An 18,365-nucleotide genomic window follows, 5' to 3' on the forward strand; every position below is an offset into this window, starting at 1 on the left:
TTTATTAGAGCTCTTTGATGAAGTGACCAGGAGGACTGATGAGGGCAGGCATTAGACGTAGTCTGTATGGATTTCATTTCAAAGGCCTTTCATAAGGTTCCACATGGTAGGCTGCTCTGGAAGGTTAGGTCACATGGAATGCAGGGGGAACTGTCTTATTGGATACAAAATTGGTTTGGTTACAGTGAGGAAAGTTGCATCAGAAATTGCATAAGGATCTTGATCAGTTGGGGAAGTTGGCTGAGAATTGGCAAATGTAATTTACTAGAGATAAGTATGAGGTCTTGCATCTTGGAGAGTCAAATCAAGATAGGAGTTTCGTGGTGAATGGTAGGGCCTTAAGGAGCGTACGGAACAGAGGGACCTTGGAGTTCAGGGGCATGGTTCTCTGAAAGTGGAGTCACAGGTAGACAGGGCAGTAAAGGCGGCTTTTGGCACACTGGCCTTCATCAGTCAGGGCATTGGGTATGGAAGGTATGTTGCAGTTGTAAAGAACATTGGTGAGACCACACTTGGAGTATTGTGTTCAGTTTTGGTCACCTTGCTATAGGAAAGATGTTATTAAATTGGAAAGAGTGCACAATAAATTTACAAGGCTGTTGCTGGAACTCAAGGATCTGAGTTATAGGGAGACATTGGACAAGCTAGGACTTTTATCATTAGAGTGTGGGAGATCAAGGGGGATCTTACAGAGGTATATAAGATAATCTGAGGCATGGATAGGGTGAATGCACTCAGTCTTTTTTCCCCAGGGTTGGGGAATTGAGGACGAGAGAGCATCAGTCTAAAGTAACAGGGGAATGAATAAAAGGGAACCAAAGGGGCAACTTTTGTTTACACACAAGGTGGTATGTATATGGAATGATATGCCAGAGGAATTGGTTGGGTTGGGTACATCAACAACATTTAAAAGGTATTTGGACAAATATATAGATAGGAAAGGTTAAGGAGGATATGGGCGAAGTGCAGGGAAATGGGGTAGCGTGTATAGACATTTTGGTCGGCTTGGACCAGTTTGGGCTGATGGGGCTGTCTCTGTACTATTGGGCTCTATAAGTAGTAATGGGAAACAAAGAAATGTTGGAGGAACTGAATAGGTACTTTGCATTAGTCTTCATGGTGGAAGACAGCAGTAATATACCAGAGCTTCAGAAGAATCATGGGGCAGTGGCCATCATGAAAGAGAAGGTGCTGAGGAAACTGAAATGTTTGAATGTGGCTAAATCACCCAGATGAGATGGGCTCCACCCCAGTATTCTGAAGGAGAGGGCTGAGGAGATTGTGGAGGCATTGGTTGTGATCTTTAGGGAATGACTAGAGTAAGAGAGGCTGCAAAGATGGCTGCTAAATAAGATATGAGCCCATGGTGTTCAGGGCAAGGTAATGGGTAAGGAATGGTTGACTTGCAGAAGGCAAAGAGGTTGGGAATGAAGGAGTCTTTTTCAGGATGGCAGCTGGTGACAAGTGGTGGATCACAGGGGTTGGTTTTGGGACCACATCTATTCACGTAGTTGGCATTCACAATCTGGATGAAAGAACCTAGGTAATCATTACTATGTTTGCAGATGACACCAAGATAGGTGGAGGGGCAGGAGTGTTAAAGAAGTGGGAGTCTGCAGAAGGACTTGGACAGACAAGGAGAGAGGGAAAAGAAGCGACAGATGGAATATAATGTGGGCAAGTGTGAGGTTATGCACTTTGGTAGGAAGAATGGAAGCATGGACTATTTTCTAAATGGAGAGAAACTTTGGAAATCTGAAGGACAAAGAGATTTAGGAGTCTGAGTTCAGGATTCTCTTACGAATAACATGCAGATTCAGTTGGCGGTCGGAAGGCAAATGCAACGTTAATGTTCATTTCAAAAGGATAGAATACAAGAGCAAAGATGTACTGCTGAGGCTGTATAAGGCTCTGGTCAGATTGCATTTCGAATATTGTGAGACATTTTGAGCTCCGTATCGAAGGAAGGATGTGCTGCCATTGGAGATGGTTGTTATGGACCAGGCCAGACCCCCTCAAAATATTTTCAGAAGGTAGCCTAGACCCTAACTTATTTTAAAGGCAGATGTGACGTGGATATTTAGGTGTGATGCAACTGATCAAACCACTTGGCTTTAAACAAAACAGAATTTATTTAAACACTATAGTTGAAACACAAATAAAAGAAAACAGAATATAGAGTATGGGTAGTTCTTGAAAAACACGCAATTTGGCTATAACATTGCTGAAGAATTACGAAATGGTATTTTTGAGAATGCTTATCTCTGTTCGCAATAGTAGATTCCAGTAGGATTGGTTCGCACACTTTGTTCTGCACATGTGCCAATGTCTCTGCAACGGTCTTCGTGCCATTCTGCACATGTGCAATGTCAGCTGCCGACAGAGCATCTTTCTGTGAGAGGTACTGCACAGAGAAAAGCTTTCTTACATTTTTAAAATTTACTTTTGTTTTGTTAATAAATATGATTTCAACCTTCATTCAGGCTATGCTTTGCTTTGTATTAGCCAATTGGATGATTTTTGAACGATGTGAGTGATATTTCTTGCTGATCTACCTAACACCTAACCCCACTTTTCCCATGGGCTCCATTATTAAGCAATTTTCTATTAAGTAAGATTTTGCTGGAACACAGCCTTGGTGTTATAAGAGAACTAACTAACTTAACTATTGGAAAACTTAACTGACTTGATATAGCAACTATTACTAATTAACTGTTCCATTCCAGTAATATTCCATAAACACACCCCTTGGCAAAAAGGTAAATTCAAACACAGATTCTTACAGGCAGGAGGGAACAAAATCCAAAGAGAGATTTCAGAAAAGGGTCAGAGGAGTTCTTTACTGAAGTTTGAAACTCCCCTGGACTCTCCTCTTCTGATGGCTACAGCTAAAAACAAGTTAGAAAAATCCTGAACTGGGCAAACTGGCCACTCCTCTCCCATTATTGAACAAGACCCTTTGGCATCTCTGCCTTTACAACCTTTCTTCAAAAATAACCTTTTTAAAGTGACAGCATTGTCACAGGTTCCAGAGGAGATTTAGGAACTGCGAGTCTGACTTTGGCGGTGGTAAGTTGTTGACATTGATTTTGAGAGATAGGATTTATATGCATTTGGAGAGGCAAGGAATTATTGGGGATAGTCAGCATGGTTTTGTGTGAGGGAAATTGTGTCTCACAAACTTGAATCAGTTTTTTGAGGAAGTAACCAAGAAAATTGATGAGGGCAGAGCAGTATACACTGTTTACTTGGACTTTAGAAAAGCCTTTGACATTGTTAAGCATGGTCAACTACAGGTATATAGTAAAATTAGATCACATTGGATTCAGGGTGAGATTGCCAATTGGATACAAAATTCACTTAATGTCAGGAAACAGTGATGGTGGACGACTGTTTTTCAGACTGGAGGCCTGTGACCAGCAACGTTCCAAAGAGATTGGTGCTTGGTCCACATTTTTCGTCATTTATATAAATAATTTAGATAAGAATATAGAAGGCATGGTTCGTAAGTCCATGGATGACACAAAAATTGGTGATATAATGGACAGTCAAAAAGATTATCTCAGCTTACAAAGAGATCTTGATCAACTGGGCCAATGGGGTAAAGAGTGGGCGGCACGGTGGTTAGCATTGCTGCCTCACAGCGCCAGAGACCTGGGTTCAATTCCCACCTCAGGCAACTGACTGTGTGGAGTTTGCACATTCTCCCCGTGTCTGCGTGGGTTTCCTCCGGGTGCTCCGGTTTCCTCCCACAGTCCAAAGATGTGTGGGTCAGGTGAATTGGCCATACTAAATTGCCTGTAGTGTTGGGTAAGGGGTAAATGTAAATGTATGGGTGGGTTGCACGTCGGTGTGGACTTGTTTTCACACTGTAATGTAATCTAATGTAAAGAGTGGAAGATCGAGTTTAATTTGGATAAATGTGAGTATTGCATTTTTGTACAACAAATAAGGGCAGAACTTATGCAGAGTGGTTAAGAAGGCATTTAACATGCTTGCCTCATTGCTCAGACATTTTGAGTATAGGAGTTGGGAATGTTATGTTGAGGTTGTACAAGATGATGGTGTGGCCTCTTCTGGAGAATTGTGGTCAGTTCTGGTCACCCTGTTATTGGAAGGATGTTATCAAGCTGGAGAAGGGTTCAGAAGAGATTTATCAGGATGTTGCTGGGAATGAAAGGTTTGAGTTATAAGGAAAGGCTGGTTAGCTGGGACCATGTTCATCAGAGGGAGGAAGTTGAGAGGTGACCTTATTGAGGTTTGTAAAGTCATGAGGGGCATGGATAAGGTGAATTGCAGGTGGGTTTTCCTGTGGGTGGGAGATTTCAAGACTAAGGGACATGTCTTTAAGGTGAGAGGAGAAAGATTTAAAAAAGACATGGGGGCAATTTTTTTTACATGGAGGGTGGAGAGGAAGTGGTGAATGTGGGCACAGTTACAATGTCTAAAAGACTTTTAGGTAAGTACAAAACAGATAGGATTAGTTTAGTTTGGGATTATGTTCGACATGGACTAGTTGGACCGAAAAGTCTGTTTCCATACTGTATGACTCTATATAATAAAGATCCTGGGGATGAAGGGCTTGTCGAATGTGGAATAGTTGAAGACTCTGAATCTGTACTGGAGTTTAGAAGATTGAGGGGTATCTCATTCAAACTGACAGTAAACTGAGGGGCTTAGATAGAGTGGATGTGGAGAAGATGTTCCCTCTAATAGGAGCTACTAGAACCCAAGGGCACAACCTTGAAGTGAAGGGACAATCCTTTGCAACTGGCATGAGAAGGAATTTCTTCAGCTAGAGGGTGATGAACCTCTGGAACTCATTGCTGTGGAGGCCAAGTCATTGAGTATATTTAAGACAGAGATAAATAGATTTATTATCAGTAAGGGTATGAAGAGTTACAGGGAGAAGGCAGGAGAATGAGGTTGAAAAACATATCAGCCACAGTCAACAGAAGGAAGTCTTCATAGCCAGAATGGCCTAATTCTATTCTAGTGTCTTAAGGTCTCTCGGTCACTTTATTCCAGAAAATGTGTGACTGTAGCAGTTCAGAGAAGGCTGAGTTGTCTGATCAGGACAGGGAGGACAGGTTGTATTGATTGGAGTTTAGAAGAGTAAGAGGGAACTCAAATTGTAAAATATTTGTGCATTCAAAAGAGATAATACCAAAGTTGAAATATGAAACAAAAAACACTACAAAAACTCAGCATATCTGAAGAAAAGCAGCTGAGATTTCTAGTTTAAAGCTTTCAAATTGTGTTGTTCTGAAATAGGAAATTAACCTTTCACACCACACCTCACTCCACATAGTTCCAGGAGTACTCCCGCTTCTCATTCACTGTGATTGCTTGGAGGACCAGAAGCTTCCAGGCGGTCCGCCGACTCCGCCCCTTCTTCCTATTGGTCCCGACCTACCATCAATTACTGAGGCTGGCCGGCCCTTTGATTTGGAGCATGCGCAAAGCCGACGTTGCAGCTTGGCTCGGCCGGCACCAGCTGGGCGGAATAAAACTAGCGAAATGGATGAGGTGAGGTGGAGCGGCTTCATAGATACCCCGCGCAGGCCGGAAATCATGAATAGGACGGTATCGGTGCGACATTCGAACTAGCGTGCTCCGGCTTTTTCCGTTCGAAGGCCGGACGCCCCCATGTTTCAACGAACAGCGGAACGTTGGCGCTCAAGGAAGCCCCGCCCGCTGCGCGAGTCAAGCCAAACCGTTGCACTTCGTTCTGATTGGTTGGTTCAGTGTGTTCCGGTGCCGCCCGCCTCGTCTATTGGTCTATACTGCCGTCAATCACGCCTATTTGTGAACATGCGCAGTGATGGGGAGGCTTTCTGTAGGGATGATGAGATTAGATTACAGTGCGGAAACAGGCCCTTCGGCCCAACAAGTCCACACCGACCCGCCGAAGCGAAGCCCACCCATACCCCTACATTTACCCCTTACCTAACACTACGGGCAATTTTAGTATGGCCAATTCACCTGACCCAGGCAAAACTTGAACATCCATTTCAAATTTCCCAGAGGTTAAAGAGTCAGTTACGTTTCTTTGGGTCTGAAATCATGTGTCGGCCAGACCAAGTAAATAATGCCTTCCCTAAAGGGGAAGCTGATGGATTTTTCAGACAATCGACAATTGTCACACGCTCTTAATTCTAACCTTTATATTGAATTCAAATTGCACTGCTTGCCATGGTAGGATTTGAACTCAGTACCCAGAATATCACCTGGGTCTCTGGGTTCATACTCAGAAGGTCTGGTAGCATCTGCAGATTAAGCAGCGTTTCGCTTGTACCTCTTTCAATTTGGTCTATTGCATTCGTTGCTCCCAACGTGGTCTCCTCTATATCGGAGAGACAAAACGCCGACTGGGTGATCGCTTTGCTGAGCACCTCCGGTCTGTACGCAATCAGGTCCCGGACCTTCCCGTGGCTTGCTACTTCAACACACAATCCTGCTCCCATGCCCACATGTCTGTCCTTTGGCCTGCTGCAATGTTCCAGTGAAGCTCAACGCAAACTGGAGGAACAGTATCTCGTCTTCCGACTAGGCACGTTACAGCCGGCCGGTCTCAACATTCAATTCAACAACTTCAGATGATTATCCCATCTCGACCCCTCTGTTTTCATTCTGCTCCGTAATTTTATTTTTATATATATATATTTCTTTCACTGTTCTGTACCTCTTATTTCTTGATGGTCTCTACCCTTCTCCCCTGTTTTCCATTTTGCCACTGCTTCACCCATCCCCACATATTTTGTCACATAACACTGGCTTCAGCCTTGGTCATTCACCGCTCCTAATCTCCCTATAATCTCTCTATGCACTGTCATTATCACCTTTGCTTCTGGATCCATGACTCACCTTCTCTCAGCCTAGTATAAATTTCTCCTTTTTTTTAGCTTTGACAAAGGATCAGTTAGACTCGAAACGTCAGCTCTTTTCTCTCCTTACAGATGCTGCAAGACTTGCTGAGATTTTCCAGCATTTTCTCTTTTTTGGTTTCAGATTCCAGCATCCACAGTAATTTGCTTTTATATTAGAGAGTTAACGCTTCGGGTCCACAGACCTTTCTTCACAAATTATCGTAGCCAGGAAAAGATTGGAGGATAAAAAGCAAAGAACTGTGGATGCTATATAACACAGATGCTGCCAGATCAGCTGAGTTTTTTCCAGTAGTTTTCTGACTTTTGTTTCTGATTTCCAGCATCTGCATTTCTTTGTTACTTTTCTCTCTGGATTAATAGATGGCAATAATATCTCTCGGCCACCACCTCCCACTGTTAGAGCATAAGGCATTGGAGCAGAAATTCGGCCATTCAGCCATTGAGTCTGCTCTGCCATTCAATCATGGCTGCTAAGTTTCCTCAGCCCCATTCTCCTGCTTTCTCCCCATAACCCTTGATCCCCTTGATACTTAAGAATCTATCCATCTCAGTCTTAAATATACTCAATGGCTTGGCCTCCACAACCTTCTGTGGCGATGAATTCCATAGATTCACCACTCACTGGCTAAAGAAATTTCTCGTGGTCTCCGTTCGAAAAGGTCTTCCCTTTACTCTAAGGCTATGCCCTTGGGCCCTAGTCTCTTCTCCCAGTGGAAACATCTCAGCATCTACTCTGTCCAGACCATTCACTATTCTGTATGATTCAATTAAATACCTCCTCATCCTTTTGAATTCCGTCAAGTATAGACTCAGAGTCCTCAAACGTTCCTCATATGTTAAGCTTTTCATTCCTGGGACTATTCTTGGGAATCTCCTCTGAACATGCTTCAAGGCCAGTACATCCTTCCTGAAATATGGGGCCCAAAACTGCGCACAATTCTCCAAATGTGGTCTGACCAAAAGTGTTGTTGCCTCTCCAGCATGTGGAGGATGCAATGGAGCTGATAGCTGGCCCAGGTGGTATTGGGAGCACTGTGAAGCCAGACCCTGATCCAGAGCCATCAGCTCATGGTCTTATAGTTATTTTTCTCTCTCTCTCTCTCTAAGAGGTACAGTGGAACAGCAGTCACCCTGGAGCAGCAAATAGAAGATGGTTCACATGAGTGGCGGGTTTGGAGGCGAATAATATTTGCCCTCTAGTTTTTGACCCCCCCCCCCACTTCAGGGAAAAGACCATGTCTATTTACACCATCTATGCCCCTCATGATTTTATAAATCTCTATATAAGGTCACCCCTCACCCTCCGAAGCTCAAAAGAAGATTGAACGTAGCCACTTCATTGAAGTTAAGTCGATCCTTGGATTTGTGTTTTACTTGTTTTAGAAACCACCCAGTCCTATCTGATTTATATATTTGGTAAATAGGCATAAGATTAGATTACTTACAGTGTGAAAACAGACCTTCGGCCCATCAAGTCCACACCGACCCGCCGAAGCGCAACACACCCAGACCCATTCCCCTACATTTTACCCCTTCATCTAACACCACGGGCAATTTAGCGTGGCCAATTCACCTAACCTGCACATTTTTGGATTGTGGGAGGAAACCAGAGCACCCGGAGGAAACTCATGCAGACACTGGGAGAATGTGCAAACTACACACAGTCAGTCGCCTGAGGTGGGAACTGAACCTGGGTTTCTGGCACTGTGAGGCAGCAGTGCTAACCACTGTGCCACCATGCTGCCCACTAATCAGCTAATTGCTGATTACATTGGAGAGTGGAGTCGGGAGAATTATAACGGTTCTGATTTGCATTGTGGGTGAATTGATGTTCAAAACACATCAACATTCTTACTGCACCCACGAAGATCAGCTCGGGGGGGGGGAGGTTCTGTACATTTTCTCTGAACATTAGAAAACTAACAATTATGATTAAGAAATTAAATAGGAGGATCTCGAGCAGTAAGCTCAGGAGTGCTCTCAGTGCTTAATGAATATAAGAACAGGAAGATCGAACAATTGCACTCGTGGCAATGGACAGGTGTAGGAGGGAGAGCATCAGGTTTCTGAGCAGTTGTGAGGCAGTGAGACCTGGACAACCTGGATAGGTTACACCTCAATGGGACTGGAATGGATATCTTGCTAACAAAACTGATAAAGGAGAGTTGTTGTATGTAATATATTTACTTTTTCAGAAGGCTTTTGATTGTCCTTAAAGGAGGCTAGTTAGAAAAATTAAGATGGAATTATAAGTAATCCTGGTGAAGCAGGCCATTCGGCCCGTTGAGTCCGCACCAACTCTCTGAAGAGCGTCCAGCCCATCCCCACAATTCTGCATTTCCCATGGCTAGTCCACCTAACCTACACATCTCTGGACATTTTGGGCAATTTATCATGGCCAATCCACCTAACCTGCACATCTTTGGATTGTGCGAGGAAACTGGAGCACCAGGATGAAACCCACGCAGGCACAGGGAGAACATAAAAAAATCTATACAGACCGTCACTCAAGGGTGATATTGAACCTCGGCACTGTGAGGCAGCAGTGATAACCAGTGAGCCACTGTGCTGCCTTGTACTGGCATGCATTAAGGATTGGCCAACAGATAGAAAACAGAGATTAGAAATAAATCCATCAACCTCCCATTGGCCAGTTGTGATTGGTGGAGTATTGCAAACATCAGTACTTAGGGTCTGATCACTAATCAGTGATGAATGATCACTAAATATATATATCAGTGATTTGGTGTTGGGGACCAAGTGTCATGTTTCCAAATTTGCAAATATTATAAAAGGCAAATGTGTAGTGGCTTCAGGAGCTTTTTGACAGGAACTTAGCAGATGGAACATAATGTGAAATGTGAGGTCATCCACTTTGCTAGGAGGAACAAATGCCGGGTATGATTTAAAAAGAAAGGCTGGATAGACTGGGACTTTTTATTCGAGCACAGAAAGCTGAGAGATGATCTTAAAGAGGTTTAGAAAATCATGAGGGGTATGGATAAGGTTAAAGGTAGGTGTACCTTCCCTAGGAGGGGAGATTTCAATACTAAGGTTATATTTTTAAGGTGAGAGGAGAGATATTTAGAAAAGACGAGGGGCAAATATTTTTACCTGGGGTGGTTTATTTATGGAATGAACCACCTGAGGAAGTAGTGGATGTGGGCACAGTTACAATGCTTAAAAGACATTTGGTTAAGTACATGAATAGGAAATGTTTGGAGGGATGTAGGCCAGGGGCAGAGAGGTGGGACTAGTTTAGTTTGGGATCATGTTCTGCATGGACTGGTTGAAGGTTGTTTCCATGCTGTGATTCTGTGTGGAGTATTCTACAAGGTCTTTAGTGTCCCAGTTAGTAAATAATTAAGACTAATATGTAAGTGTAGCAGGCTATTAAGAAGGCTCATAGAATGGTAGCCTTTATTGCATGAGGATTTGAGTACAGGAGCAGTATCACATGTACAGAAACTTTTTTAAACCACACCTGGAATACTGTGTGCAGTTTTGTTCTCATTATCTCGGGAAACTTAAAATTCCTTTCTTGTTCTCCGGCTGGCAGAGCTGTCGTGTGAAGCAAGATTAAGCAAACTGGACGTGTATTGAGAGGTGATCTCATTGAAACTTAGAAAATATTTTAATGAGCCTGAAACCAATTTAAAAATAAGGGAGGGAGTGGTGTTACTTGTGTGAGATAAGGAGAATTTTTTTTCACTCTGCCAGTTGAGAACCTTTGCAATTGAGTACAACAGAGGGCTGTGGAGGCTCAGTCTTTGAGTATGTTTAAGATAGATTTCTGATTATCAGTGTCATACAGGATTATGAGGAGGGGATGTGTAAAAGGCATCAAAGTGTTTGATCAGCTGAGATAGTCTTGGAATAACAGGGCACTCTCAATGGGTCTAATACGTCTTTCTGGGACTTGCATGGAGGTTTCTTTGATACTGCTCCTGTGGAGCATCTTGGGATGTTTTTGAAGGTGCTATATAAATACATGTTGTTATTCCTGCTGTTAATTATATCCAGGACTGAACAATCTTCCTTTTGATGGTTTGTATTTATTGCTGCTGACGTTAGTTATCTCAACTGGGTTGAAACTTAAAATTCCAATTTAAGTCATAAATCAGTTATAATTCTGTCAGTCTTTTAGTTTCACTTTGATAAGGGGAGACTAATTGATGTTATAATACTGAATATTCACTTTTCATTTCCTCCTCTCTTCAGTTATAAGTCCCAGCTCTCCATGCCTAGACTGCCTTTCCTTGCTCATGGAAGTGTACAAATGTTGAAAAGTTTGGTCTGGTCCCACAGGATTTAATCTGTTTAAAACCACAAACAGAAAGATTGAGTTTTCTCCAGGAGTTTGACACAAATAAGGTTTCCAAATTTGATTTGATTTATTGTTGTCACGAGTACCAAAGTACAGTGAAAAGTGTTGTCTTCCACGATTTACAGGCAGATAATACCGAACAAGTGCATCAGGGTAACAAAACAGAGTGCAAGATACTATGTTACAGCTGCCGAAAAGTGCAGAGAGTGCAGAGTTTCATTTATCAAGGGAGAGTAGGACCAGGCCTAGACCAACTCTCTTTAGAATCAACAGCATCCTTACAGTGTGGAACAGGCCACTCACCCATTGAGTCCACACCAACCTTCTGAAGAACATCCTACCCAAACCCACTCCCACCCTACGCCTTTAACCGTTACATTTTCCCTTGGCTAATCCACCTGACATACATACACATCCCTGGACATTATAGGCAATTTAGCATGGCCAATCTATCTAACCACATCTTTGGAATGGATGGAGGGTCAGCTATTTCAGCCTTTGTCCTTCAGAACGGCCCCATTCCCCTATTATTCCAGATCTACTATAAATCTCACAGACATGGGGAGCTGGAGCATCACAGAGTCACAGAAGTGTTAGGGTTTGGAAGGCGGCCTTTCAGCTCATTACACCAATACAGACTTGTAAAATGAGCATCCTTACCTAATACCAATCTTCTGCTTTTTCGCATGCCCTTACACATTATTTTTATCCAAAAAATCATCCCATACTCTCTTGAATGCCTCAATCAAACTTTCCTCCATCACACCTCTGGGCAGTGCCTTTCTACTGCTCACTGAATGAAAAAGTTTTTCTTACTTCATTCTTGATTCGTCTGCATTTTGTCCAATGCAGTCACGATTTTTCCTGCAGTGTGGCACCCAGAACTGTACACAATACTCCAGCTGAGTGTCTAATGCAAGTTCAGCATCATCTGTTTGCTCCTGATACGCACTGTAGGTGCTACTGCTGAACTGAGGTTGTGCCAATTCTGCAGTATAAATTACAAACTCATTGTGAGTTTACGACCAGGTACAAGGGTAGGCTTAACGGGAAATAAAGTGATGTGTCTGGAATTGGGACAGGAAGTGAACAGATCAGAATAGCCCATCAGTTGTATTCACAGGCATTCACTAGAGTGAGAGGCAACCTTATTGAAACAGAAGGGACTTGAGGTTGTTTTAGAGGACTAGAGGGCAGAATCTCAGAATAAGGGATTGTCCATTTAAGTCAAATGGGGAAGAATATTTTTCTCTGCTGTTAGTGAATCTGTGGAATTCTTTACAACAGAGGACTGTAGAGGCTGGGTCATTAAGTATAATAAAGGCTGAGATAGACAGATTTTTAATCAGGAAGCAAATCAAGGGTTATGGGGAGAAGACAAGAAAGTGGAGTTAAAGATTGTCAGATCAGCTATGATCTCATTGAACAGCAGAGGAGATATGATGGACCAAATGGCCTAATTCTGCTCCTACATCAGGAAGAATGTCAGGTGACAGGGCAAAGTTTCACAAGACCAGATATGGGATCCCCAGCTACTTTTATGTGTACAGTGTGCCTTTCACAAAGGAGAACTTGGTTTCAACTTCCACCCTTGGATCTTGTATGTCTCAATTTTTTTCTAAATATCAATAGCTAAAGGCCCAGCCTCTCTAACATCTCCTCAGATGACAATGTTCTTTCCCTGTTGCACATATGTATAAATAGATTCCCTACAGTGTGAAAACAGGCCATTCAACGCATCAAGTTCACACTGACGCTCCAAAAAGCATCCCAACCAGACCCACACCCTGTCCTATCCTTGAAACCTTCCTTTTCCCATGGGAAATCTACCTAGCTTGCCATCCATGGGCAATTCAGCATAGCCAATCCACCTAACCTGTCCATCTTTGGACAGTGGGAGGAAATTGGAGCACCTGGTGAAAACCCATGCAGACACAGAGAGAATGTGCAAACTCCATACAGACAATCCAACCCAGGTTCCTGGCACTGTGAGGCAGCAGAGCTAACCACTGAGCCACCCAAGTACCAGTCATATGTTTCCACAGTTCTCCTTTGTGTGGCTGTCCTTGTCTCTCACCAACTTAGATGATATGTTGAAGCCCAGTCAACACACGGGAGAAACAAACAATTCTATTTTGACATACACAGGCCGATCATATCGAGTGACCCTGATCAATATTGAGTTTATTGTCCATAAATTATATGCTTCTAATAAGCTTTAAAAGGATTGATGTAAAATTACACTGAATATTTAGCACAGGGAACATTTATCTGTGTTGGAATTCTACAGTAAATGGTAGGATTCTGGGAATTATGCTCGAAAAGGGATATAAAGTCATAGAGATGTACAGCATGGAAACAGACTGTTTGGTTCAACCCGTCCATGCCGACCAGATAGCCCAACCCAATCTAGTCCCACCTGTCAGCACCCGAGCCATATCCTTCCAAACCCCCCTTCTTCATATACCCATCGAGATGCCTTTTAAATGTTGTAATCGTACTTGCCTTCACCTCTTCCTCTGGCAGCTCATTCCATACACGCACCACCCTCTGCGTGAAAAAGTTCCCCCTCTGGTCTTTTTTATATCTTTCCCCTCTCATCCTAAACCTATGCCCTCTAGTTCTGAACTCCCCCCACCCCAGGGAAGAAACCTTATCTATTTATCCTATCCATGCCCCTCATGATTTTATAAACCTCTATAAGGTTACTCCTCAGCCTCCAGGGAAAACAGCCTCAGCCTACCCAACCTCTCCCTTTAGCTCAAATCCTCCAACCATGGCAACATCATTGTAAATCTTTTCTGAACCCTTTCAAGTTTCACAACATCTTTCCGATAGGAAGGAGACCAGAATTGCATACAACATTCCAAAAGTGGCCTAACCAATGTCCTGTACTGCCACAACATGACCTCCCAACTCCTGCACTCAATACTCTGACCAATAAAGGAAAGCATACCAAATGCCTTCTTCACTATCCTATCTCCCTGCAACTATCTTGGAGTTTATGTTAATTGATCTCTGAACATACCACAACTGGAGAGTAACAATTAAGAAAAAACACAGGTTTTTTTTACCTATTTAGCCAGATGAGGAATGTAAGAACAGGAAGGTTGTATTTTAACTGTATGCATCACCAGTTAGGCCACAGTTAGAGCACTGATTACCATACAGGAAGGATTTGATTTATTACTGTCACGTGTACAGAGAAAAGAGAAAATCTACAAGTAGATCATACTGTGCATCAGGGTAACAGAACCTAGCGCAGAATACAATGTTACAGCTGCCAAGAAGGTGCAGAGAGAGATTAACATTAAAGAAGTCCATTCAAAAGTCTGTTAACAACAGGATTATCCAAATTTTTGTATCTTCTACCTAACAGAAGTGGGTGGAAGAGAGTATAACAAGGATCAGAGAGGTCTTTGATCATGTTGGTTGCTTTCCTGAAGCAGTGGAAACTATAGATGAAGTTAATGGATGGGAGGCTAGTTTGTGTGATGGACTGGGCTATGTTCCCAACTCCCTGTAGTTTCTTGCGGTCTTAGGAAGAGCAGTTGCCATGCCAAGCTGCGATGCATCCGGATAGGATGCTTTCTGTGGTATAATGTGACCGCACCTTAGGTGGTGTGCCTGAAAGATTTTAATAGTGAGGAACGATTGGACAGTTGGCGATGTTTTCTTTGGAATAGATTAGGCTGAGGGGAGAACTCAGGGAAATGTATGAAATGACGCATTTTGGACAGAGTGGATAGGAAGGAGCCCCTCTCTTTGGCAGAGGGCCTGTTACAAGGGCCACATATTTAGGGGAAGAAGTGATACCTTTAGAAAGAATATTGTTTTCACTCAGGCTAGTGGGGCTCTGAAACTCAGTGTCTGAAAGAAAGCCTCATCATATTTTAAAATGGATTTCGATGCACTCTTGAAAATGTCAGAGGCCACAGGGCTATGAAACAAGAGCTAGGAAGTGGGATTAGGATGGCGGGGGGGGGGGGGGGGGGGGGGGAACGAATTTCGGGCACTCCACACTTGTTGGTGTTCTGGAGTCCTGGTGACTAGGAGCAAAAATGATTCTTTTATATTCTCCTTCTCTGTATGGGAGCTTGAGCACTGCATACTCAGACAGACGGTCAGAAAATGGATTTCAGGGAAATAAGTAGTTGAGTTAGTGTGATGGGTTTTGATTTTGGCACAAGGAGAAGTGAGAATGTGTGGATGGGGATTTAGAGCGTTGGGAGTAGTTAAGGAGGTGTTTAGTGCTCAGACTATTGATTTACAGGAGTTGGGACATTGAGGCCACGGCCACTTTTGTGGTTTGTACAATTGCTGTACAATTCCCTCTATAGCAAGGATATTATTAAATTGGAGAGGTATAGAAAAGATTTACTAGGATGTTACCGAGAATGGAGGGTTTGAGTTATATGGATAGACTGGGATTTTTCTTTCTAACTGGAATATAGGAGGCTGAGGGGTGATCGTATAAAGGTGTATAAAATAATGAGGGGCAGAGATAAGGTGAATTGAAAAGGTCATTTGTTCATCCGCATTTTCCGTCAAATTGGTTGTGGTGCTGCTACCCCTATCCTCTATAAATTGCTGTTTCTTGTAAACTGCTGTTTTTTATTCACTGGTGGTTTGTATTTTGTATAGTTTCATAAAATTTTTCAAAAGTAATTTCCTGAGGGGAAAAACTAGTGAGGAACTAGTTTATTCGCATATTTTTAACATGAGAAGAGAGTAGTTCATAGGTGGAATGAATGGCAGAGGAAGTGGTAGATGCAGGTACAGTTGCAATATTTAATAGATACTTAACAAAATACATGAATAGGAAAGGTTTGAGGAATATGGGCCAAACACAGGCAAGTGGGACTAGTTTAGTTTGGGAAACTTGGTCAGCGTGGACGAGTTGGACCAAAGGGTCTGTTTCCGTGTTGTTACAGTTTTTAACACAAGGCTGATTTTATTTTGACTTTTAATCTTTTTATTCATCAGTATTACTGCAATGGAGTTTATTAACATCAGCAAAAACAGACCACAGTGAACATAATTCAGTCCTAGATGTGATTAACAATGAAATCCAATCACTGTGGATACTTATGAACTCGTTGGTGTTTCTGCAGGTGGGATGACTGGGTGAATGTTTTCCCACACTCAGAGCAGGTAAACGGCCTCTCCCCAGTGTGAATTCTCTGATGTACAGTGAGTTGACATGATCGTCTGAACCTAGCGCTGCAGTGAGTGCACCTGAACGGTCTCTCATTGGTGTGAACACGTTGATGGCATCTTAGTTCCCAGGAACTTTTATAACACTTCCTGCAGGCTGGGCATTTATAAAGTTTCTCATCAGTATGAACCCGCTGGTGTGTCAACAGGGTAGATGACTGGCTGAATCCCTTCCCACACTCGGAGCAGGTGAACGGTCTCTCACCAGTGTGAATGCGCTGGTGTACAGCAAGGTCAGATGAACGCAAGAATCCAGCCATACAGTGGGAGCACCTGAACGGTCTCTCGTCAGTGTGAACACGTTGATGGGACATCAGTTCCCAGGAACTTTTAAAGCACTTCCCACAGTCTGCGCATTTAAAAGGTCTCTCATCAGTGTGAACACGTTGATGGTACATCAGTTCCCCAGAACTTTTGTAGTACTTCCCACAGTCCAGACATTTAAAAGGTCTCTTGTCGGTGTGAACTCGCTGGTGTCGCAGAAGAGTGGATGAATGAGTGAATCCCTTCCCACACTTGGAGCAGGTGAACGGCCTCTCCCCAGTGTGAACCCGCTGGTGTTTCAGTAGGTTTGATGAATCAATGAATCCCTTCCCACACTTGGAGCAGGCAAACGGCATCTCCCCGGTGTGAACACGCTGATGTGTCAGCAGATTTGATGGCCGAGTGAATCCCTTCCCACAATCCAAGCATATGAACGGCTTCTCCCCAGTGTGAGTGCGCCGATGTGTTTCCAGCTCAGACGGGTAACCGAATCCCTTCCCACAGTCCCTACATTTCCATGGTTTCTCTCCAGTGTGACTGCGCTTGTGTCTTGACAGGCCAGCTGATTGGCTAAAGCTTCGTCCACACACACATGAGTACAGTTTCTCCCCACTCCGAACAGTGCTTTTTCCCTCCATATTCGAAGACTGATGAGATTCAAATTGTGATAAATCAGGTGACTTCATTGGATTTCAACCCCACTCCAAATTCTCCCCTCTGCTGTGGAACTGTTTTAAAACAAAAGGGATTGAAAGAAGCCTATGAAAACAAAGCCAGGTTATGAAGTTGAACTGACTGAGCCCAGTCATTTATGGAACTGGCATAAGGAAAAACTAACATGAAAGCTGCTGAATTGTTGTACTTGGTCAATTGATTTCCTACAGGGTTACCCAATATGAATCTAAACAAGACGCTGTGTGGGAGGAGAGAGGTCAGGGGAAAAGGAGTGGGATTTTAGATATCTATAACTTGACCAAAACGTTTGTAGAATCTTTCAAAGTAACAAAGTTCACCACTGAGAAGGACCAGGTCAGAAATCACACAGCACCAGGTTATAGTTCAACGGATTTATTTCAAATCACAAGCTTTTGGAGCACTGTTCTAACATGGCTTCACCTGACAAAGGAGCATGCTCTGAAAGTTTGTGATTTCAAATACAGAACAACCTTAGTTTTCTGAACAAGATCTCAAGGTCCCATAAAAACATTACATCAAAGAGGTGTTACCGACAATGGTGCGACGATTGTGTCTTTTGTTTACAATGATTAAAAATGGATTTGGATTACCTGTACTGAAGAACATGTGAAAACGCTGCAAAAATAAAGAAACACAAGCAACTCAAGCAAAAGCGACTGGATATCTTTTACAGAAGGGTTAGTTATGTAGCCCTTTACAAAAGTAAGTGCTTTATTCCAGTCACTTTAGCAAGCTGTTCATGAAAAAAAATGGCAGAGAAAGTAAACACATGAATGAGGTGGTGCTTCTGTCTTTCTTCCAGACACTGAGTTCAGAGGAAACTGACAAATGCTCTTGTGATTTTAGAAGCTGTTGAGGACCTTGTTTAATACTGGGATTTTCATACTTCTGTGATGGTGAGGGTTTCCTCCTTCTCGGTTTAACTGGACTTGTGCAATTTGCTCCTCGCAGCCTGAAATGTTGCTTTAGGG

The 18,365-nt window shown here is 43.0% G+C and overlaps 1 protein-coding gene and 1 long non-coding RNA gene across 2 annotated transcripts in view; both read right to left on the reverse strand.

Moving 5' to 3' along the window:
* The window catches only part of LOC122544010 (zinc finger protein 850-like), a 45,523-nt gene extending 27,725 nt beyond the window's left edge, over positions 1–17,798 (reverse strand). Inside the window, exons 1-3 of the mRNA XM_043683023.1 lie at positions 16,297–17,798; positions 14,246–14,250; positions 12,034–12,205 (exon numbers count right to left, since the gene is read on the reverse strand). Coding sequence (XP_043538958.1) covers positions 12,034–12,205; positions 14,246–14,250; positions 16,297–17,384 — 1,265 coding nt within the window. The 5' untranslated portion in view covers positions 17,385–17,798. The remainder of the gene's footprint in view (positions 1–12,033; positions 12,206–14,245; positions 14,251–16,296) is intronic.
* LOC122543923 lies at positions 2,114–5,734 on the reverse strand. Its single transcript, XR_006310186.1, has 2 exons — positions 5,298–5,734; positions 2,114–2,404 (listed from the first exon to the last, which is right to left on the reverse strand). It is a non-coding gene; the product is annotated as an uncharacterized LOC122543923 (long non-coding RNA).
* Positions 17,799–18,365: the final 567 nt, after the last annotated feature.

The sequence above is a fragment of the Chiloscyllium plagiosum genome, chromosome 45 (genome assembly GCF_004010195.1).
Source record: "Chiloscyllium plagiosum isolate BGI_BamShark_2017 chromosome 45, ASM401019v2, whole genome shotgun sequence".
Taxonomy (NCBI): domain Eukaryota; kingdom Metazoa; phylum Chordata; class Chondrichthyes; order Orectolobiformes; family Hemiscylliidae; genus Chiloscyllium; species Chiloscyllium plagiosum.